Source organism: Cryphonectria parasitica (genome assembly GCF_011745365.1).
Source record: "Cryphonectria parasitica EP155 unplaced genomic scaffold M406scaffold_6, whole genome shotgun sequence".
Lineage (NCBI taxonomy): Eukaryota > Fungi > Ascomycota > Sordariomycetes > Diaporthales > Cryphonectriaceae > Cryphonectria > Cryphonectria parasitica.
In genome coordinates this window covers 3726950-3747336 of record NW_024468914.1, presented here as the reverse complement: position 1 = coordinate 3747336, position 20387 = coordinate 3726950, and the positions used below count along the sequence as shown (strand labels likewise).

The window sequence follows — 20387 nt, the reverse complement described above, 5'->3', positions numbered from 1 at the left end:
GAGTGCTTTAGTCTCATAGCAACAGACTTGTTGAATGATGACTGTGATCCTATGCACAACCACCGCCGTATGATTTCACCTCATCCCGACTGAGGACAGTCCGTGGCTGAGTGCTCGCCGCCGATGTCGAAAGACTCATGATGCATAAGCAAACGCATTATTGCTTAAAGGGATTAATAAACTCGGTTTGAATAGGTAAAAACCCAGACTCGAAACTTATGGCTTGCAAGGGCTGATTTGTGCCATCCCAACAGCAGAAAAGCTACGAATTAAATAATTGCCTCAGTACACGCCACACTCTCTCGGTCTTCTCTTCTTATTTGTTCTCTTTTGCTTGTAAGAGATTTCCAAGGTATAAAGGTTTAAACTCTCAAAGCTTTACATGCCAATACTCCTTAGACTCATGCGCAGTGCCTAATAATCATGGGACCGAGACATATGCTAGGGCTCCAGGGCATGAAGGAAATTTGCAACTAGCAAAACAAGCTTAAATGAGCGTAAATAAGCGCAAATGGATCTCAAAGCAAGCCAGTGGGGCGAGCTAGGCTCTGGCGGTTAAGTCAACGACTTTGCTGGGCCCCTCAGGGGGTCGTCCACTAACGCCAGAGACGTTTGAGCCCCTGAAGCCTTGCTCGCTTCATGCAACACGGAGAATCTCACAATACTTGCTTGGCGCGACAAAGAGATTAACAAGACCTCTACAGACTGCTGCATGAGTAAAAGGCTTCAACTTCGCCGCTGAAAAGAAACATTGTTGCGATCATCAGAAACCAGATGATTGACAGATCTGCCAATTGGTTCAATCATCAGGTTACCGGCTCAACCCGCAGGTTCTTGGGATGAACGCGTATTGCTTCCTTGTTTCTCGTACAAGGAGAGCCTTTCGGCAGGTGAAACGCCTGCGCAGACGACATTGGAGCAATATTCAATAGCCCTAGGTTTGATCGTCAACATCCTTGGGCAAGGTGCATGCTCTGACTTAGCCTCGCCTCCATGACGAGATGCCAAATGGACTGTTAGGAGGTGCTTTTGAAGTATTGTCGAGACGTGAGTAAATAGTATTTATATGGGAGTGGCGCCTACAATTCCCCTTCGGATAGGAACATTTGGCTACAGAGAAACATATCGCATCTCATCACATTCCTTTCTTCAAAGTTACTTCTCATTCGTTTTGCGCAGGTCGTATTCCGTTTTCTTTTAATATTTATATACATCACCGAATTCGGGCTCTTTTTTTATAATCCACAAACGCAGCACGTTGCAAATCTGGCAATATGAAGCTCACGGCGATCCTCTTTCTTGTTGCCAGCGTGTCAGCCATGACCTTAGATAGCAGGAAAAACCACGGCGGTGGCCACAAGGCAGCTGCCGCTGCCGCCAGCACCACCGCCGCCGCCGCCGCCGCCTCGGCGAGTACAACAGCCGATGCAGCAGTCCAGGCAGGCTCAACTACCACGGTCTTCAAGGAGGTCAATGGCGTTCCTGGTAACGAGTGTCTGACCTTCCGGAACAATGGTGAGCAGCAGCAACTTCAACGACTTTGAATGGGGCCGAGAGTTAATAAAAGTGATTTCACAGGGGAGATTGTTGATGCCGCCTGCGTGGACGACTCTGCCGATCGACAGATGACTCCATCCACTTTGAATGGACAGAATGTCCTGCTTGTCCAGAGGACGTTCACTGCAGACTTCCGCCCTGACCTGGTCGACAAGCAGGCTTGCGTGGGCTTCAACGGCACCACGTTCCTGGCTGAGGATTGCGCCTCGACCGACATTCCATTTGTCAGCTTTCAGAACGACCAGATGGTCTCTAGTGATGGTGCTTGCCAAAGTGGGCACGATGATCTTGCGCAGATCACTGTTGACCCGACTGGGGCAAACTGTGCGACGTTCACAACGACTAATGTAACGCCAGCGACGTCTTGAACGGGGTTGATGATTATCTTCTGAGATGAAAGCTTGCTAGAGAATTAATTCTGAGGATGAAAGTCATCTTTGAAATAGTCCAAACCCTCCCCTCTGTGTGCAACATATGTCTGCCAGATGTGCATGAACTTTTGAGTATGTGATACGAAATTAGCTAGGATAATTCCAATGCTTCGAAAGAGTACTCAACGATGGCTCTTGATATTTCGAGAAGTCCGGCAATTGATAGAGGCCCGGATAGCAAAAAGAACATGCATAGTAACACGTGCTCCTCGATTAGAGCAAAAATCAAATGTACACAAAAATCCAACACTATAGACATTCCAAAGCGCGTAGAAAGCCCAGGAAACTTCCTCGAAGGATGATCGGAGAGTGAATAGGTCACAGCTTAGACTGAGACGAGGTGTGTGCCGCCCAGCTCTCCATCACGCTGTTCTTGCTACTGGCTAGCCTCTCTTTTGTTACCTGGAATATCCTTGGGATGCCCGTGCTCTTGAAATCTGTGTTCTCGACCGCCATTTTCGCAATGCCTTTGGCTGACAAGAACACCTGTGGCATGCCATGGCCTGTAAAGCCGGCAACGACAAACTGATTGGACCGACCGGGCAGCTCACCAATGAAAGGGCAGCCATCTGACGAGTATCCCATGACTGGTAGAGTGTCAGCTTTAGTAAATCTCAAACGCAGTGTAATCAAGTCAAAATGCAGAAGATACTCACTTCCTGTCCAGACGCTCTCGGTGTATGCGCCCGAGTTCTCCCATCCCCTGAAGTGCTTCTGCATATACCCATCAAAGTAGTGGTGTGCATTGCCGTTAGTGATCAGCTTGTCGTCCTGAACGTTGTTGTACCAACTATCCAGATCCTTGTAGTACTTGGACCTTGCACCGCCGACGATGATGCTCCCATCCAGCCTGGGAATCATGTATTCGTACTCTGTGGATGACCAGCGCATCATGTAACTGTGAGGGAGCAAGGGTGCTGGCTTTTTGTCTTCTGGGACCACGATGCGGCTGCAGATTCCCCTGGACGGTACGATCTTGTCGTCGAACTCGGGCAGAATGGATGATGTATATCCGTTGGTGGCGTATATAATCTTCCTGGCCCTGATGCATCCTCTCTCCTTTGTATTCAAGGAGTAATATCCCTCACTATCAGCAGCGTCTGAAACACTAATGACAGGAGTGTGCGTCTGCAGGTTCACGCCAGCGTCCACAGCCTTTTGGAGGAGCGCCATGATGAGCTTGTAGGGCCACAAGTGACCTGCCGAATAGCTCAGACAAGCTTTTGCCCCCTTCACATCGGAAAGCTGTTCCGCCTTGGCGGGGTCGCCCTCGTAGAAGACGTCCCTCATGACATCGACGCCCGCTTTCCGGAGCAGCTCCACGCCGGCCTTCATCTGCTGGTGGATAGCGTCATTCATGAGGGTGTCAACCGCTCGGGTGAGCACAAAGTCGCACTCAATCTGCTCCTCCTCGATGGCCGTCTTGACCGCCTTCAGCGTCTCGGCCTCGAAAGCGGCACACTCGGCCGCGATCTCGACGCCATGACTCACGGCCAGGGACGACGGCCTGTTGTACGGATCAGGTTTTAGGTGGCCACCTGTATTGTAACCATCAGTCGGCGGGTTTTGTTTTTCATCATTGGAACATGTCACATATTGACGGCGGCTTCACATACCATTTCGACCTGTGGCTCCAGAGCAGGCCTCTCGCGCCTCCAAAATCACAATGGACGGCGGCGAGGTGCCCTGCTCTTTGCAGTGTCGCAAGATGTGATAGACAACTGAAGCACCGGCGTAACCTGCTCCCACGATAGCGATGTCGGTCGTGGGCGGAAGCTCAGGGGTGCTCCTGTGGTTATCGAGCGGATGGAGCTCGGTCCTCCAGAAGGGCAGGGTCGAGTTCGGTACCGGAAGCGCAGAGGGTGCCATGTTGCAGATCGCGGGGGCTGGTGGTGTCTTAGCTAAGCGTGTTCAGGTACTTCATAGGTAATGACAGGTGCCTTGGACGGTGTGGATGTCTCTTATTTCGAAGAGTGGAAGGTCTAGAGGCATAATCAGTCTGAAGGGGGAAAACGAAGTGGTGGATCCCTCGACCCTGCGCCCGATGCCGGGGCTTATCAGAAATGGGCAGATTTCGTTATTAGAAAAGAGGCAGACATAATTATCCGGTCTAAGTGCACAAGCTCCAAATTGCCGGACCGGTTAGAATTGTAGCTAATGTTGTTCAGGAAATATCTCAAACATTGATGGCATGTGAGAAGACTGAAGGTTGAGAACTGCGAGGGTAAAGTCGGGTATAACCCAATCCTTGGCCACGAGTCATCGTATTATTTGAACTGATTATCCAGTCAATTACCACCTAACAGCCGGCATTGAAAGGGTCACTTCTTCGTTCTTCACAATTTTAGACACGAGCACTAGAACGCCTATGGAAGAATGCTGCGAATTGCCCGTCAACGAGACTAGGAGGATTCGAGTAATATTTATAGCTGTAAATATATACTCCTGCATAATAGGTGTAGATCGACTACTGAGTGGCAGCTATAATCCCATCTGCCATTTCAGGTAGAGTCGAGGCAACCACGTCCATCTCTCCATACACTTCAGGCAGAGGTTCGGCCTCCAAAATTGTGGAATAAGCGCCGTGAAACCTGGTAGGAAAGGATTAGCTGTGATGAGTCCTTGTTCACAAACTCCGTCTGCCCTTCTCATCGACTCCTAGGTTCAAACGAAGAAGAGGAAAAGACATACCCAATGGTCTTGGCTGTCGAGACGTCCCACATGTGCGCAGCAGCAAACCATGGCGTCTTGCCGTCCTTGGTCAGCCTCTCCAACAACGGCTTGTACGCACTCGGCACCGGCTTCGCGACGCCCTCGGTGTCGCAGCTCAGCAGGTTCTCAGCCGGCATGTCGACGCCCGCCAGCTTGAAGTATCCCCCCACGCGCGCGATGTCGCCGGCCGTGAAGCACCACACCGTGAACCCCGCATCACGCAGCTTCTGCACACATTCCTTGGCCCCCGGCCGGAGGTAGAGCTTCTTCCACTCTGCCACGAGCCACGCCACGTCTTCGTCTGTGGCGAGCTCTCTTGGTTTTGCCACACCTGCGTACAGGAGCATGCGGTAGAACAGCGCGCCGAACAGCTCAAAGAAGGGCTTATACCGACCAGACAGAGATAGGTATGTGTATTCTCTCTCTGTGGCCTCGATCCAGCACATGCCCAACAGGTTAGACTTGATTCCGTTGGCCTTGAGCTTGTCGCCCAGCCTTTCGTCGAGGGCCTCGAAGAGCCGGTCATAGGCCACCAGTGTGCCCACGACATCAAAGACGACGTCCTTGGTAGCCGGAATGCTCATGATGAACCTCCTGGGAAAGGGTGTGGGGGCGAGGATGATGATGGTAATAATCAAACTGTGTGAGTAAAGATTTGAATAGGTCGCGGCCAAAAGCTGGTTTGTCCTTCACCTTTGCAAATTGGACCTTGCTTGCTGCATGGGATTGTTTAAAAGAGTGACGATCTCCTACCAGCTCTTTGGCGTATCCTGGACCACAGCACGGCCATCGGAAGCGGACCGATCAATCCCACTGTAGAGGCTCATGGCCCGGCACTCAGCGACCCTGGAGCCGGGGAAGAACCCAGCGGGCCACTTTTTAACCCCGGATATGAATGTACCAAAGTATGTATAGTAGAGTACCATGGTATGGCAGTAACTCAGGCTTGACTCAGGACGGCACACCGGCTAGTTCTCTTCCCTAAAGAGAGTATGCACCGAGCCGGTTCCACATTCGCACTTGATAGTGAGTCAAGCAGATGATTGATGATAAGGCATCCCCCCGTCGCCTTGCGAGGCGAGGGCTTGGCTGCTATCAAACCACACATACCGGCCCGAGGTGTCTCCATCAAACTCAGTCTTGGGTTGGGCTATGGTTTTGATCTCAAGGCTGGCATATCTCCATTGTAGTTATCAGGGAGGATGATCGCAGAGACAGGCGGAGATCAAGTATACGAAGCAACATGAGCTTCAATCTATCCTGATTACCACCTCAGTGATTACTTGTGGCTTATCTCGCTCTGTCTCTCTCTCACCCTCGACACGCAGCATTGCCTTGTGCGTTGGGCTTGGCTGGCTCTGTCTTGACGAGCCCGAAGCAGAGATAAAGTTCGTCGTTGCCATGGCACATGTATAATGTTCAATCCTCCCCGGATTGCTGCTATTCTGCCAAGGAAACATTCCCATCACCAGCCAAATTCCTGGTTTTCGGCCCCGACCCGGATGGTGACCTTTGCCATCCCTTTCACCTCTTCTTTTTGGTTGTTCATCAAAGGAACACGGTTTGAACATGGCATCTGAGAAGACCTCCTCCCACGAGGACAAGCTCGGAAATGTCACAGACATCGAGCTCGGCAACACCTCCAGCCGCGAGGGCGCCACGACGGTGGTCGACGTGCCCGCTAGCAATGGCGTCGACACGGCCGGGTACGCGCGCAAGCTCACCAAGCGACAGATTATGTTCATGACGTTTGGGGCTGGCATTGGCACTGGTCTCTGGGTCGGCACGGGTACAGCTCTGGCGGCTGCTGGCCCAGGAGGAATTGCGGTCGCCTACACGTTCCAGGCATTCATCGTATGGGTCCTGTACATGTCCATCGGCGAGATGGCGACCTATCGGCCCGTCCATGGTGGCTTCATCCGCATGGCCAGCGAATACGTCGACCCTGCCCTGGGCTTCGCAGAGGGCGTTAACTTCTGGTTCCAGTGGGTGATGATCATCCCGGCCGAGCTGACTGCCGCCGTCAGCGTTCTCAAGTACTGGGACGGCTGGCAAAAGATTCCCCTGGCCGGCTACATCACGATCTTTCTCGCCATCACTGCTATTCCCAACGTCTTCCCCGTTCGGATGTATGGACATATTGAGTATGGCATGAGCTGGTTCAAGATCCTCGCCATCTTTGTCGTCATCGCATACATGTTCATTATGACGTCCGGCGGCGTCGCTGCCACCAACGGACCCATTGAGTTCAGTTACTGGAAGAACCCTGGCGCCTTCACCAACATGAAAGGTCTGTCCAAGGCCTTTGTCCAGGCAGGGTTCAGCTTCGGCTCTGCACAGCACATCGCTATCATCGCCGGAGAGGCTATCAAGCCGCGCAAGACCATCAAGTCGGTCGTCATGCCCATCTTCTGGCGCATCTTCCTCTTCTTCATTCTGAACATATGGCTGGTGGGCATGTGTGTCCCTTATGACAACAGCGACCTTGTCAACGGCTCGGGCACGATCGGGAGCCCCTTTGTCATTGCTTTGAAGCTGGGAAAGCAGTACTGGCTGGCGGATACTATCAACGGCTTCATCTTCCTCACTGTCATCAGCTGCTGTATCACAAGCTTTTACATCTCTAGCCGGTCGCTGACGGCTCTGGCGGATATCTCACTGATCCATCCCATCTTTGGGAAGAAAGATAGCTGGGGCCGCCCGTGGCTGTCTCTCATCATCAGCGGTGGTCTAGGCGGAGGACTTGCGTATCTGAACGTGAACTCGACCGCCATTGTCGTATATGACTGGTTCTCGTCTCTTGTGAGCATTGATTCAGGATGAACTCGACAACAAACACACTCTGACCTGGCGGACTGTGAGCTAATAACGATCTTTCTCTGCAGGTCTCGATTGCCACTTTCATGGGCTGGTTATGCATGCTTACCACCCACATTGGATTCCGCCGCGCTCTTAAAGCCCAGGATATTGATCCCAAGACACTGCCATTCCAAGCCCCGTTGGCTCCTTACCTGCAATACGTCGCAATCTTGTGCGTACTCTTCATCATGGGCTGCGAGTTCTACCTCGCGCTGTTTGCAGATGGGACACCCACCGCCAAGGGCTTCTTCTCCGTCTACTTGGCGTGCCCACTCTTCCTTTTCGACTTTTTAGTGTACAAGGTAAGCTGCCTCCTTCTCGATACCAGAATACAATGACATGAGCAACGTGCTGATACGAAAAATGAACAGCTCTGGTATAAAACCAAGTTCGTCAAGCCAGCAGAAGTTGACTTCACTGAGGCGTACGCATTCGATGCGGAGGACAGGGCAGAGGCGGAGGCGGAAGCCAGTGCTGCCAGTGGTAAGAGCGAAAAGCCAAAGCGGAAGTGCGATCCTGTTCAAATCGTCAAGAATATTGTCCTAGGCTGAGTCTTCACACGTGGGTTTGACGAGAGAAGCATAGGTGTAGAAATTTCCAATGCATTAAACTCGATGTGGACAATAATGGTAACGAGGTCCATGACGTCCATGTTCGTTGAATCCAGAAACACGACTAAGAAAAGCCTCCCCAGCCTTTTAAACGCCACTTGAAGCAAACTGGAAGCTCTGTCGTCAAGTGAGGCTAGGCCAGCCATCTAATGCTTCAAGCTCAGGAAACCCGCCAAAAAATCCAAGTTCGTCCAGCTGCTCCACCTCCATACCCATTCCGGTGGGATCGACCATGTTCAGCCACCTTGCGGATTCAGGACTATGCTCTGCCATACCGGCTATTGGAGGCTGCCATGCCGAGCGCTCTACTGCTCCCCCTCCAAAGGCCGTGTGCGCCGTGTAGTGAGACATCAACCTGGGATCGGAGAAGGACAGCGATGGGTTGGGCATCCTTTGAGACCCTTCTTCTCGGGGGTCTTCGCCTGGAGCGGGCCAAAGGGAAGCCCATTCCCGAAAACGCTCGTAGCCACTCTTGCTCGCAGGAGTCTCCTCGATGACCTCGTTTGTCTCTACTGGGGGCTCCTGTTGTTCTTCGCTCTCGGTGACATCCTGCGCCTGTTGCATCTCGTGCAGTCTCCTGACGGCGATTTCCAATGCCTCGATGACACTGGTCTCGGACTGCGTGGAGACATTTCCGGCTGCCATGCCTCGGATCAGTGACATGCCGGTCTCTATAGCCTCCTTCAGTGCAGGGGTCTGGGGCCCGTTAACGCTTTGTGCAAGCATGACAAGTAGTGCGGCACGACAAGAGCTGAACTCGGTATAGCTCGACCTAGCCAGGCCTGTGGTCTCATGCAGGGTGCGGAGCAGGTTGATGACATTTATGGCAGCTTCGACGGCCCGTGCGACGAGCGCTGCCCGGTTCCGAGGCCGCTCGGTTTCGGGTGCTTTGTCAAACGACGTGGAGTCCCTCGTATCTGGTCGTCGAGTGTTGCCCGGTGAAGACACGGAAACTGGAGAGGTACCGCTTGTGTGTGCAAAGATAAACGGTCGACCGACAAAGATGTCATTGAGATGGAGGCAAAGTCGTAAGTGCACGTTGGAACGATAGAGGGGAGATGAGGGAGATGAGTCCCGAACCTCTGCCGGGAGGCTTGCCCACCAGGCTCGAAGGCTTTGACATATGTCGACGATGCGTTCAAAGTATGTTGGCTGCAAGTTCTTGGGACACCTTCGCAGGAGGGTTCTTTATTTTAACCTCGTTAGTCACGGTCGAGCATCTGATGCAACGTTGATACGACTTACATTGCGTTCGCGGCGTCGCCCAGCCGTAGTGTCATGTCTATGAGAGCAGACATGTTTCTGAAATTTGAGACTTCGTCATGTTGCCTGAACCCGGTCAAATCCTTGGGCAGCTCAGCGTCCACTTCTGTCGGTGCAATAGAGACAGGCCGGCCGTGAAGCACGCTCACTCGCCTGTGAGATTTGTCAATATCTCTCATTGGGAGTCCAGAGAGAGAGAAAGAAATTTTCTCACCTTTCGACGGTATATGCCGTCCACCAGAGACGATTCCTCATTTCGACGGTCCATGCATCCAGGTCTGTCCCAGCATACCTCCTGTGCATGCCATTCTGGATCGCCATCTTGATGCTCAGCCCCAGATAGGTATAAGCCAGCCCGTGGGTGTCGAGAGGAAGGGCGTAATGCGCCAGCAACAGGAATGCTTGCACACTTTCCATGGAAGCGATGGTGATGATGTCGGGGATCAGCTTCGATGCCATGTGGTAGAAGGTCACGCCGACATCTGAGTCCGCACCGCTGGGAAGGGTTGGTGTATTCGTCTTGGTGGTGGCACTGCCCGCATCGTTCAAAGGACTTGCTGCCATGTGTGCGAATTGGGTGCCAATGGCAAGCACCATGAGTACCGAGCAAACCCATGCTGAGTCCTCGCTGGTGACATGACCTGGCGCCTCATAGACAAACTCTAATTTCTTCTGCACCCACGATTCCTCGGCGTAGAAGCAATTGACCTGTGCGAACTGGAAATAAATCTGCACGAGAAAACTGGAGACTGCACGGGGGGGCAGGCAGCCCAGCACGCTCTGGACCAGCGTCTTTGGCGACTGGAGCTGTGTGGCTCTCCAGTACTCGAGAATCCTCATGTTCGCTCTACCTCGGGGCGGCATCATTCGGCCAGGAGGTGGTGCCATGGATCCTGGGGTACTCCGTAGTTCTTTCTTGGTGGTCGGAACGGCGACGTCCGAGTCCATACATTGACTGAGCCTACGCCTCAATCTTTGTGAGAAATTCCAGTGCGAAAATTCTCCCGAGTAATCTATTGATCGCTTAGTCAATCTCTCCTCATCTGCACTATCAGGAAGTGCAGGTGTGTGTGTGCGGTGTGGTTTGCTTACGGGCCGTGCTCTGGGACAGCGTCTTGACAGTGAAGTTCTCATCTTCCAGGGTCAAGTCGTCAAGGTCCTCCACACCGCCTCTGGCACTGCTCACATCGCTTCCCGTGCCTGACCTCTGGCTGGCTTTCTCTGCCATGCGGCGGAGGTTGTTCAGATCCATGGGTATATCCCCGAGCAGATGCTGAACGAGACGCTCCAGACACTTGATCCTCTCTTCTGATCGGGCTTCTGACCTGGCACTGCCTACGGTGACCAGGGCAGCACCATCACGATCGACGTTGCCCAACGTCCCTGGCTGGGCTGACGGGCGCCCCTTTGTCGAGGATGCAGTGGACTTGGCGACGCTGCTCTGCCCAGAGCCACCAGTGGGGGCGAAACAGCAATCTCGCCCCGAACGCTGACATCGCGCACAGGGTTGGAGCCCATCGCACTTCTCCTTCAATCGTCGACATCGTTGGCACGCCTTTGCTGAGCGGACCCTCGCATCGTCAGCAACTCGGCGCCGCTTCGGTTGCGGGGCTACAGCGGCTATCCCATCCGAGGCGTCATGTCGCTGTCGCTGTCGCTGTTCTCCTCCTTCTTCTTCCGCCGCTGGTGACAGCCGCTTGGCGTCAGAGACCGTGATGGAAGCCATTTGCCCAGTTGAGAGACGGTGACTGCTCGAGGCGTCGTCGTGGTAGGGGCGGAGGATCTCCCTCGTCGTGCCGAGTTGGTCAACATTACTCCATCCACTGTGCTACTACCCTACCTTACTCGGAGCTTATCACCCAACAAACCCACACGGCCCACGGCCCAGGGCGCAGATAAGCAGACACCAGCCTCTGTGGATCTAACAGTTGAGTTTCGGGGTCCCCCCTCGTGGCTAGTGGATCGGCAGTAAGGGCGTAGTAGAGGTGGGCCTGCCTCGAAACCCCGGAAGCCAAAATCCAACGCCTGTGAACGAGTCTTGGCTTGAAAAGCATTAGCGATGTGCGATGAGGTATTGGGAATGCCAACGTCTCTGGGTGAGCTTGCACTGCAGCTGACAAGATGAGGCTGAATTTGAGGACGTGTTTCTGAAGACAGATGTTACGTTGTACCAATGCAGGAACCTCGATGCTACTTTCTATCTGGTAATTCACTCATAATTGCAGCAAATATTGAGGTACGTACCTCGGTAGGCCAAGTTGGGATAAGCCGATATCGGATACGATCGATTGGTTGCTATTCTTACGTCATCCCTGCACCCGTTCTCTAACCTCACATAAAGGAAAGTGCCATCATGAATGGTAAGGCTATCTAGGTTTATGTGCCATCGTACTGCAAAGTGTTACGGAGAACATTCAAATAGGTTGTTTACATGCCACCAACGTCCACCAAGCTTTGACTCGAGGAGGAACAATTCAATCTTTTGATTCGATATGGCATCAAATACATATACACTGGCCAGCCGCGTCAAGGTGAATTTTCGCCCAACACGTCACAATCATGGAAGGAGACTTGATTGCCCTGTTTTCATCTGAACCCGCACACTGACGCCCGTACCCAAACCCAGCTGGCCACCGGTCAGACCATGCCACAGATCCAACTTGGACTATACATGATGAGTGGCAGAGAAGCCACGCAATCTGTTCGATGGGCGCTGGCTGCTGGATACAGGGGCTTTGATTGCGCGCAAATGTATCACAACGAGCGAGAGGCGGGGAAAGCCATTCTTGACTTCCTCGCCAGCGACGAGAACACACACGGCCTGACGCGCGAGGACATCCACTACACCACGAAGCTTGCCAGCTGTAGCACTAGCTACGATGCCGTTAGGCGGAGCATCAAGAAGTCTGTGGATGTGTGCGGGCTGGGCTATGTTGACTTGATGTTGCTACACAGCCCATACGGAGGCAATGAGGCGCGGCTGACGAGTTGGAAGGCCCTGGAGGATGCTGTTGAGGCCGGCGAGGTCAAGATGGCTGGCGTCAGCAACTTTGGAAGCAGACATGTGAGTGCCTGGACAATGTCAGATGCTAGAAGGGAAGCAAGCGATCTACCTTGTTCGTGTGACACTGACAGCATGACATACTTGCATAGATTGAAGAATTAATGGCTGCCCACCCCACGGTTCATCCTGTGGTGAACCAAATCGAGGTCCATCCATTCAATACCCAGACTCGTATCCGAGAGACCTGCTCGAAACACAACATCGTCATTGAGGCTTATGCACCATTGGCTAGAGCGATGCGCATGAGGCACCCCAAAATCCTCGAGCTGGCCAAGCAGTACACATGTACTCCAGCTCAGCTTTTCGTTCGGTAAGCAAAATCTTTTGAGTATGCCATCGCTGGTGCGCCAAGCTGACCTGCAAAGGTGGTCTCTACAACACGACATGATCACGCTTCCTAAGAGCTCCAAGAAAGCCCGTCTCATCGAGAATGTGAAGGTCAATGAATTCGAGATCTCGGAGGCAGACATGTCACTAATGGACAGTCTGGATGAGGGTCTCGTCACTGATTGGTGAGTTGCATTGCATCTGCCCTTTTGTGGTTTCCCTTCACTAATTAACATATTCCCATGCTTAGGGATCCAACGGATGCTCCTTGATTGGCTGGATGAAAAGCGAGTAATATGGGATGACGATTTGAACAAGAGACTTCATCCTCGAACGCTCTTGCCACTGCCTTCGTCTATTAAGATTGACTTGGTACGCAGCCTAAGATGTGGTCTTCTTCCCTTTGAAGAACACGTTCAGCGCCCCCATCAGCCCTTGCATCCCTTTTCCTTCACTTCCCTGTGCCATGCCGCCTCGGATCCAACCAGGCAACTTGCCACGAATCCTCTCTGTACTGAAACGCCGGTCCACCAACACAATAGCTGCGTAGTCCCCCTTGTGCCGAATTGCCCGACCGATACTCTGGTTCACAGCACGCATGCAGGAATTCTCATAAAAGTCTCTCGAGACCTGCTTCGCCTGCGCCATGGCCTGCTGCTTTTTGATGTCTGGGTTCTGGCTTGTAAGTCGTCTGACGGTATCGGACTCCAGGTACTCAATGCGTGCCTTCCATTCTGGCGAGTTGATGTTCGGGTACGGGAGGCCAACGATCACCACGCAACGGCCGAGTCGATCGGAGAAGTTGATGCCTTCACTCATCTTACCCCCCACAACACTCAGAAGGAGAGCCCCGCGCGTGGTGGACTTCGTGTCTGTCCGGTCATCGCCGCTGCCGAGGATGGCGCGGCTGTAGGCCTCGAGGACCTCATTGCTTGAAGCACCCTTGCTGTCCCGAAAGACGGCTTTTCGAGTCTGAAGGCGATCCCAGATACTGTTCCCACTCCTGGCAGAATCGGCAACCTGCCAGGTCGCAATGACTTCATCGAGATAGCCATAGCTGGGGAAGAAGACCACAACGCCGTCCGGCACGATGGAGCACATGTTCAACAAGGCCTGGCCTAGTTTCGCGATCATGGCCTTATCGCTTCTTTTCTGGAAGCTGAACTCGAATAGATCACTCGCGTCGGTTGTGTTTGGTTTCATGGAGGCAAGCGTCCAGACGCACAGGTTCGAAGGCGGAATGACGTGACCACAGCTGAGAGTTGTGATTGATTCTGGTGATAGGTATGGGAAGAGATGGGTCTTGTAGTCCTCGAAAGGCGACATAGTTCCACCCGCCAAGATGACGGCCCGTGCGGACTTCGCAATGGAAGAGAAGGCGTGGACGGGCGAGAGTAGAAGGTAAGAGAGCTTGACATCGTTTGAGATTGATGCGGTGGCCGCGACTTTCTCAAAGAATATTCTGCCCTCGTCTGAAGGGTTTGTAAGGGCGATAATGAAGGCGACCAGACTGTGTAGTACAGGGCTTGATGGCGACGCCTTCCCTTCTCCAGTATCGGTATTCGATTCTTCCACGTGGCTCGCATAGCTCTCGACCTTGAATGCAAGTTTCGATTCCTGGATGTATTTGATCAACTTATACATGTTAATTTGATCGACACCTTTGCCCTTCATCAGCGCGTTGGATTCAACAATTCCGTGCTCAGTCTGCAGATAGTTAGCATGTTTGCGAAAAATTGAAAGGGTGGTGGTTCGCAGGGTTCGTACGCTTGCGCTCAGACATGCCGTCAACCACTCGGCCAGACCATCGATGACCTTCACGACCTGTGCCACCATGATTCTATTTTCTCCCTTCAATTTCTTGCCGAATCTCTTGTAGTAGACACCCAGCATCTGTCTGGCCCTCTTCAGATCGTTCAGCCGTATTTCAGCAGCATGCACGCTGGCCACCGCATCCATGATATTATGAGCCTCGTCCACAATCACAATATTGCCCTCCAGCTTGATTCCCAATGCTTCGCGTGCGCTATCCTGCAAGAGTAAAGGGTACGGAAGAGTGACTATTTCGGCTGCGGGAATTGCCGTGCGTGATGCATAGTATGGGCAGACCTGGTGTTTCTTGCCCAGCTGGCACAGGTCCTCGATGTCAGGAAGGGTTGCTAATGCTTCGTCACGAAATTGGTGAAACTCGGCAAGGTTGTCTGCACTTGGGCCAAACGGACATCTGGTCTCGGATTTGGGTTTTTGGAGCTCACTGCATCTGTCGTTGATGGCTGAGAGTGAGGCCAGCTTGGACACAGCTGGGTTGATACAAAGCTTCTGACGCGATGATAATGGAATCTGCTTGACGGGCTCCTGGCCGGCCGGGCCACTGTTAGAATTCTTGTCGCCGAGTTCCTCACTTATAGAAGGCTGGAAATGTGGACGTCGCAGCTCCGCAATGAACTGGGTCAGTTGTGAATGCGTTCTTGAGGCGTAGTAGATCTTGTCTTCCTGTCAGCCATCACTTCTCATCGTCCGCTATGTCACGGCTGACTCACTTTGATTTCATCGTCTGGCGGCTCCTCCTCGTTTGCATCCGCGCTGATGCTACCCACTCCCACCTTCTGGAGTATAGCCCTCGTCTCTTTGCTAAGGCTCGAGAGTGGATCTTGGTCATCCAGGCCACCATCCTGCGCGTTCGCTTCCCAGTCGTCAAGGAGAAATTCAGCCTCCTCCTCTTCCTCTGCTGGTCTTGCCTTTGAACTGGAGCCTTGAAGGCGGCGTCTCTTGCTACTCCTCTCTTCCATTTGCTTCTCCCTCTGACGTATCATTTCAAGTCGTTCCTCGCGCTCCTCCCATTTTCTCATTAGCTCGTCCTTCTTCCGCTTCAGCATTTGTTCAATGATCCAATCAGGCTCGCCTTCTGCCTCTTTAGCGTCGATCTGCAACGACGCAGCAAATTGTCTTTGCTTGAAATTCCGTAGCCACGTCATTGATGCACAGATGAGGGACAGCGATTTGCCTGTGCCTGTTGGGCTTTCGAGGATGCCTACTTGGCCAGAACCTCGTTCAAGAGTTTCATATGCTGCTTTCATGAACTCGAGCTGGACGTCGTAGGGAGAGAAAGGATGATGGAAATCAATGTCATAGTGACTCAAAGTTTGATCGTCCAAGGGGCCCATGTTTGCTGTTGGTCGACATTGGCACGCCTGCTGTTGGTTGATGAGAGACCTGCTTGATATCAAATGAAAGGAATGGTGGTGTCTGGTTTGGGCGTAGATGGTACTGACACGAAGGAGCTCTGACTGACGTTGGTCTCGAGTTTGGTTGGAGTCCCCTGCCGCTGCACCAGCCAATCCCGAGTTTTGCGTTTAAGAACCCTAACCCCGACAACATCACCTATCACTTAGACAACCAGTGCTTAGGAATTGATGCCCTTTTCACTTGCATATCAACAGAATTGATGATATTTTCATTACTTGTATATGCTTGCATTAGCTAATTTATCATTTTAATCTCTAAGCTGAAATTATATGAACCTACAGAAGCTGAATAGAGGGAAACTGGTAGATTATCAAACAGCCCTGAAAATGATGTCATAAATAACCAAGTCTCTCGCTGATATTTTTTCATCATCCCCAGGTGTTTTCATGCCTGTGCCCCTTTCCTCTCACAAAATGCTCAGACCTGAAATGCCACATGCTGCTTGCCTAAGTAGGTATTAGGCTGATATGCTCTCTTTGTCTCTGGCACTGAGGTTTCATAGCTTAAGAAATACACCTTGCGCACCTCGTCATTGGACAACATGTTCCCCGCTACAGTGTTATAAAAGTTTCACATAATGCATTTTGTGTCCTGCATATATTTCTTTCAATAGCACTCCATCATGCTTTATATCAGCTATGCAGCTATGCAGCACGCAGTATCAGCCAGGAGATCAATAGAGAGGAATGGAATCCAGAGTGCTGGATACCTAGAAGGCTTCTGTTCTGTCTGAGTCTGCTCACGCTCCGTGTCACATCCACCAAATCCTTCTTCTTTCTAAATACAAACATAGATATTGTTAGGTAATTCCCATGAATTTATATTGTTTGGAAATCTGCTGTGTTCTGTCCATTTCCAGTGATCAATGCTATGGGTTTCTTGGCCATTGTCTATTGTGTCTTCCAATTCACACAATTCACATGCATTCCAAACTACATAACAGAAACTTATCTGTTGAAAATTATCCTTCCTACACGTCCAACTCCAACCAAACAGACCTGAGAACCTCGTCAAAATTCGCGCTGCGGACCTCATCAACATTTCGTTCTCCAAATCACCTAATCGCTGATATCCCAAGTGGGTACATCTCGTACTATCAACCTTGATACATATAATACTAATCAATATGTAGCGACGACATCACGAGTCACCAAATGATGAAAATGGACCTAAGGTACGCTTGTAACCGTCGTCGTCGATATTTTGCCATCCAGTTTCCACGCGTAGCTAATACAAGTGATTTTAGTAATAGGAGCATAGCCAAGACTCACCATCTCCATGAGATCTCTCCTGAAGGCTGGGCATACCTTGTCCAACGCGGTCAGGTTGACAACCGCTACACACCCATCAGCCAGGGATATCGTGTCATAGACGAGGTGGCGGATATGCCCGTTGGCAATATACCCACCCGCTGGGCTATTTCCACCAGCGAGGTCGCCAGGAACGATATTTCCTCTAGCGAGGATGAGGCGCGTCCCCAGGGTAAGGTCAAGGGCAAGACAAAGGAGTCTCCTAAGCGCAGAGCTCCGAGACCTGCATTGCCGATGGCCTCATCCTCAAATGCTCGAGAGGTTCGCAAAATTTGGACCGCAGAAGAGGAGCGTCTTCTTGTGCGGCTTCGCTGCGAGGGTCTTCCCTACCATGTCATCGCCCAGGTCAGTTCTTCCATGGCACTCTACATAACACATAACATAATGTCTGGACTAAAATGCCATTGATAGAAGCACCTCAAGCGGAAGCTCAAGGCCTGCCAGCTCAAGTTCGCGAAGCTGAAGACTGTTTCGCCCCACAAGCAATTGTGGGAGCAGGCCAAAGCGAAGCGGTTTGAGTTTGGGAATCAAATCGACGGCGAGTACGAGGACGAGGACGACCAAGAGGAGTGCGAGTACGACTCTGGTTACGGCAACGGAGAGGATAGCGACGATGGCGGCGTTGGTGGCTGCTCGTCGCACAGCGGACAAGGCCGGGATGGCCAGGATGGTGCACAGGCTGCCTTGGTCCGTTGAAGCAGAGAAGTGCGAGCGGGATGCTGTCCTCGCTCGTGACTATAGCAAATGAGGCAGCCATTTCTGTATCTATACTGGCGGTCTGCGTCGAAGGATAGAAGAGACGACGCACGGCAGGCTGACCTTTGCAAGATACTGTGAGGTTCCTCTGCAGTGGGTGGAGGCGGGTTTCTTTCCCCCTAGGCAGCCTCAAGCTTTTGGGGAGAATATTTAGAACTTTAAATAATGTTCTCATTTAGGTGCATCTACTGCTGAGTATCTTCTCCAGCTAATATTAGGGCAGTGGAATCGAAGCGATGGACCCCCGGCGAGCAGTGACGGAAAGAGAACGGCAGAGTTGAAGTTCATGTTGAAAGTTTTCATGTGGTATATGTGGTATCATCTAAGCAGGTGCAAAATCTTTTTTTCCATCCGTCTTAACAAACGCTTGAGACAAAACAAAATATGGGAGGAGCTATGAAAGCAAATCCACAAATGCAAAAAGACAAAAAGACACATCTCGGCTCTTTCAAGACAATAAATCACCATAAACCGTCATCGAAGAAGGTAACGCTCCTCCCTATTCCTGTCCCCATCCCTACCAATGCCCCCATCTCGCCTCCCAGTGATCGGCTTCTGCTCGTGCTCGTGCTCGTGCTTCCCTATCCAGACGCCTTCTCTCTTCCCTCGCCTCCCGTTCCCGTTCGAGTTCACGTTCTTGCTCGAGCTCGAGAAACTCTGCGGCTCGGAGTTGCTCCGCCCTGCGCCGGGCTTCTTGTTCGTGCAACAACCTCGCAGCTTCTTCCCTGATCTGCCGCTGACGCTCAGCCTGTTGTTCCTCTCTCGCCCGGCGCTCCCTTGCTTGTAGCTCTCGGGCCACACGGTTCGCCTCTCGTCTTTCAAACTCCCTCAGTTCATGCTCCAACTCGGCCTCACGAACGCCAGCCGCATGTTCGACCCTGTCCGCAGCATGCCTTTGCACAAGCTCAGTATAGTGTTCGAGGCACTGCCGGATGCGATCCCGTCCGCCCAGGCGAGAGTTCTTGCACCTGATCTCACAGCATCCGTGGTTGCGGCAGAAGGCATTCTTGTGCATTGCTTCGTGCCTGCATCCCTCAGTGCGACAGCAGTGCTGGGTACAATAGCTCGTGCCCTCTTGCCTGATGTCGTTGCAGGAGCCATGTGTACAACCGTGGTCCTCGCAGTATCCGCCAGCTGTCTTGGCTGCAGCAGTGCATCTAGAAACGGCGCATTCATGGATCAAGCAGAACTGGGCCGCGCGGTTGTCGATGTCGCCAATGACTTGCCGGCAGCCCGACTGGATACACGTGTGGTTCCGGCAGTAGTAGGAGTGCGCATCCTTTTCGCGGGTGCACCTCTCGAGGCTGCACTTGTGGTCAAGGCAGAAGTTGTATCCACGTTGGGCCAAGTTGTTACACCCGTGATTCCTCCGTGCGCAAGGTATATGCATCTGGCAGTATGCTTTGCCTCGCATGACTGGGTGAGGACAGTTGGCCACGATGGTGCAGGAGTGAATTTGACAGAGGAGGCCTGGGCGTCGCAGGTTGGGATAGTTGGGACATCCTGGAAATCGACATGTGAGATGGGCCTGGCACATGTCGGTGTTGGCAAAGCGTGGGTTTGTGCATCGGACACAGCGGTGGAGGCGGCAAAGCCAAGGGAAAGGTTGTTTTTCCTGCCGTGGGGCTAGCTGTGTGCATCCGTGGGCTCTGCACTTCCCGTGGAAGGCACAGTATCTGTTGTGTGGGTTTCGATGGTTGATACAGAAGGGATGGTGTTGGTTCCTCGGGGCCATGCAGGTGTGGTTCTGGCAATACATGGAGTATATCTTCTTGTCGGAGACTGTTTCGTGCACGCTCTTCTCCCCACAGTCTGGAGCCTTGCAGCGCCTGCTGCCCCTGTCGGCAGCCATTGTCTTGGTACGCTCTGGTAGCCTGGTAATAATTGTGTGGGAAACTGTGTATGTTGACCTGGCCCACTGCGAAGCGGTGATAGGTTTCGTCAAGTTAGGGGCTATGATGAATGGTTGTAAAGCCTGGGGAGGGTTGGGGTAGTAATGAGATGATAGGCGGAGACGTGCTTTCTGTCACTCTATGCTTGAGGCTTGTGTTGATTCTTGGAGATGTCTTGCAGGATAACAAGGTAGAGTGATTCGTGGAAGGAGAGAGGATGAGAGAAACAGTGTGTTGTAACAGTGGGGGGGTGCAGTAAATGCGGGTCTTCTTGGACTTATATTGCGTCGAAAGATGCATATTTATCTGAACAACTGTCTACTCTTCTGCCTAGAACTAGTAGGACAATATGAGAGAGA

At 52.2% G+C, this 20387-nt stretch overlaps 8 protein-coding genes across 8 annotated transcripts; 4 read left to right on the top strand and 4 right to left on the bottom strand.

Moving 5' to 3' along the window:
- Positions 1-1451: 1451 nt before the first annotated feature.
- On the top strand, positions 1452-1913 carry M406DRAFT_223381 (uncharacterized protein; the record flags this gene model as incomplete). The annotated part of the gene is made up of 2 exons (XM_040915649.1): positions 1452-1515; positions 1579-1913. Coding segments are annotated over 2 exons (399 nt in total), but the record flags the coding sequence as incomplete, so codon positions are not given.
- A 393-nt stretch (positions 1914-2306) lies between these two features.
- On the bottom strand, positions 2307-5284 carry M406DRAFT_341353 (DAO-domain-containing protein; the record flags this gene model as incomplete). The annotated part of the gene is made up of 5 exons (XM_040921653.1): positions 2307-2575; positions 2645-3526; positions 3605-3800; positions 4206-4235; positions 4676-5284. The coding sequence occupies 5 exons, from the start codon at positions 5282-5284 to the stop codon at positions 2307-2309; spliced, it is 1986 nt and encodes a 661-aa protein (XP_040774955.1).
- A 241-nt stretch (positions 5285-5525) lies between these two features.
- Positions 5526-8110, top strand: M406DRAFT_341352 (uncharacterized protein; the record flags this gene model as incomplete). Its single annotated transcript, XM_040921652.1, has 4 exons — positions 5526-5605; positions 6386-7502; positions 7586-7861; positions 7931-8110. The coding sequence occupies 4 exons, from the start codon at positions 5526-5528 to the stop codon at positions 8108-8110; spliced, it is 1653 nt and encodes a 550-aa protein (XP_040774954.1).
- A 36-nt stretch (positions 8111-8146) lies between these two features.
- M406DRAFT_95506 (uncharacterized protein) lies at positions 8147-11551 on the bottom strand. The gene is made up of 8 exons (XM_040926301.1): positions 10889-11551; positions 10526-10825; positions 10336-10446; positions 9648-10278; positions 9416-9586; positions 9117-9356; positions 8717-9080; positions 8147-8668 (listed from the first exon to the last, which is right to left on the bottom strand). Exons 1-8 carry the CDS (start codon positions 11157-11159, stop codon positions 8294-8296), a joined length of 2463 nt encoding a protein of 820 aa, XP_040774953.1. The 5' UTR covers positions 11160-11551; the 3' UTR covers positions 8147-8293.
- A 526-nt stretch (positions 11552-12077) lies between these two features.
- On the top strand, positions 12078-13096 carry M406DRAFT_341350 (Aldo/keto reductase; the record flags this gene model as incomplete). The annotated part of the gene is made up of 4 exons (XM_040921651.1): positions 12078-12497; positions 12587-12807; positions 12863-13009; positions 13075-13096. 4 exons carry the CDS (start codon positions 12078-12080, stop codon positions 13094-13096), a joined length of 810 nt encoding a protein of 269 aa, XP_040774952.1.
- A 109-nt stretch (positions 13097-13205) lies between these two features.
- M406DRAFT_261749 (DNA repair helicase) lies at positions 13206-15988 on the bottom strand (the record flags this gene model as incomplete). The annotated part of the gene is made up of 3 exons (XM_040917464.1): positions 13206-14531; positions 14592-15313; positions 15418-15988. The coding sequence occupies 3 exons, from the start codon at positions 15986-15988 to the stop codon at positions 13206-13208; spliced, it is 2619 nt and encodes an 872-aa protein (XP_040774951.1).
- A 1245-nt stretch (positions 15989-17233) lies between these two features.
- M406DRAFT_332426 (uncharacterized protein) lies at positions 17234-18076 on the top strand (the record flags this gene model as incomplete). The annotated part of the gene is made up of 3 exons (XM_040920740.1): positions 17234-17244; positions 17323-17725; positions 17792-18076. The coding sequence occupies 3 exons, from the start codon at positions 17234-17236 to the stop codon at positions 18074-18076; spliced, it is 699 nt and encodes a 232-aa protein (XP_040774950.1).
- Positions 18077-19751: 1675 nt separating this feature from the next.
- Positions 19752-20178, bottom strand: M406DRAFT_357309 (uncharacterized protein; the record flags this gene model as incomplete). The annotated part of the gene is made up of 1 exon (XM_040923643.1): positions 19752-20178. A coding segment is annotated over exon 1 (237 nt), but the record flags the coding sequence as incomplete, so codon positions are not given.
- Positions 20179-20387: the final 209 nt, after the last annotated feature.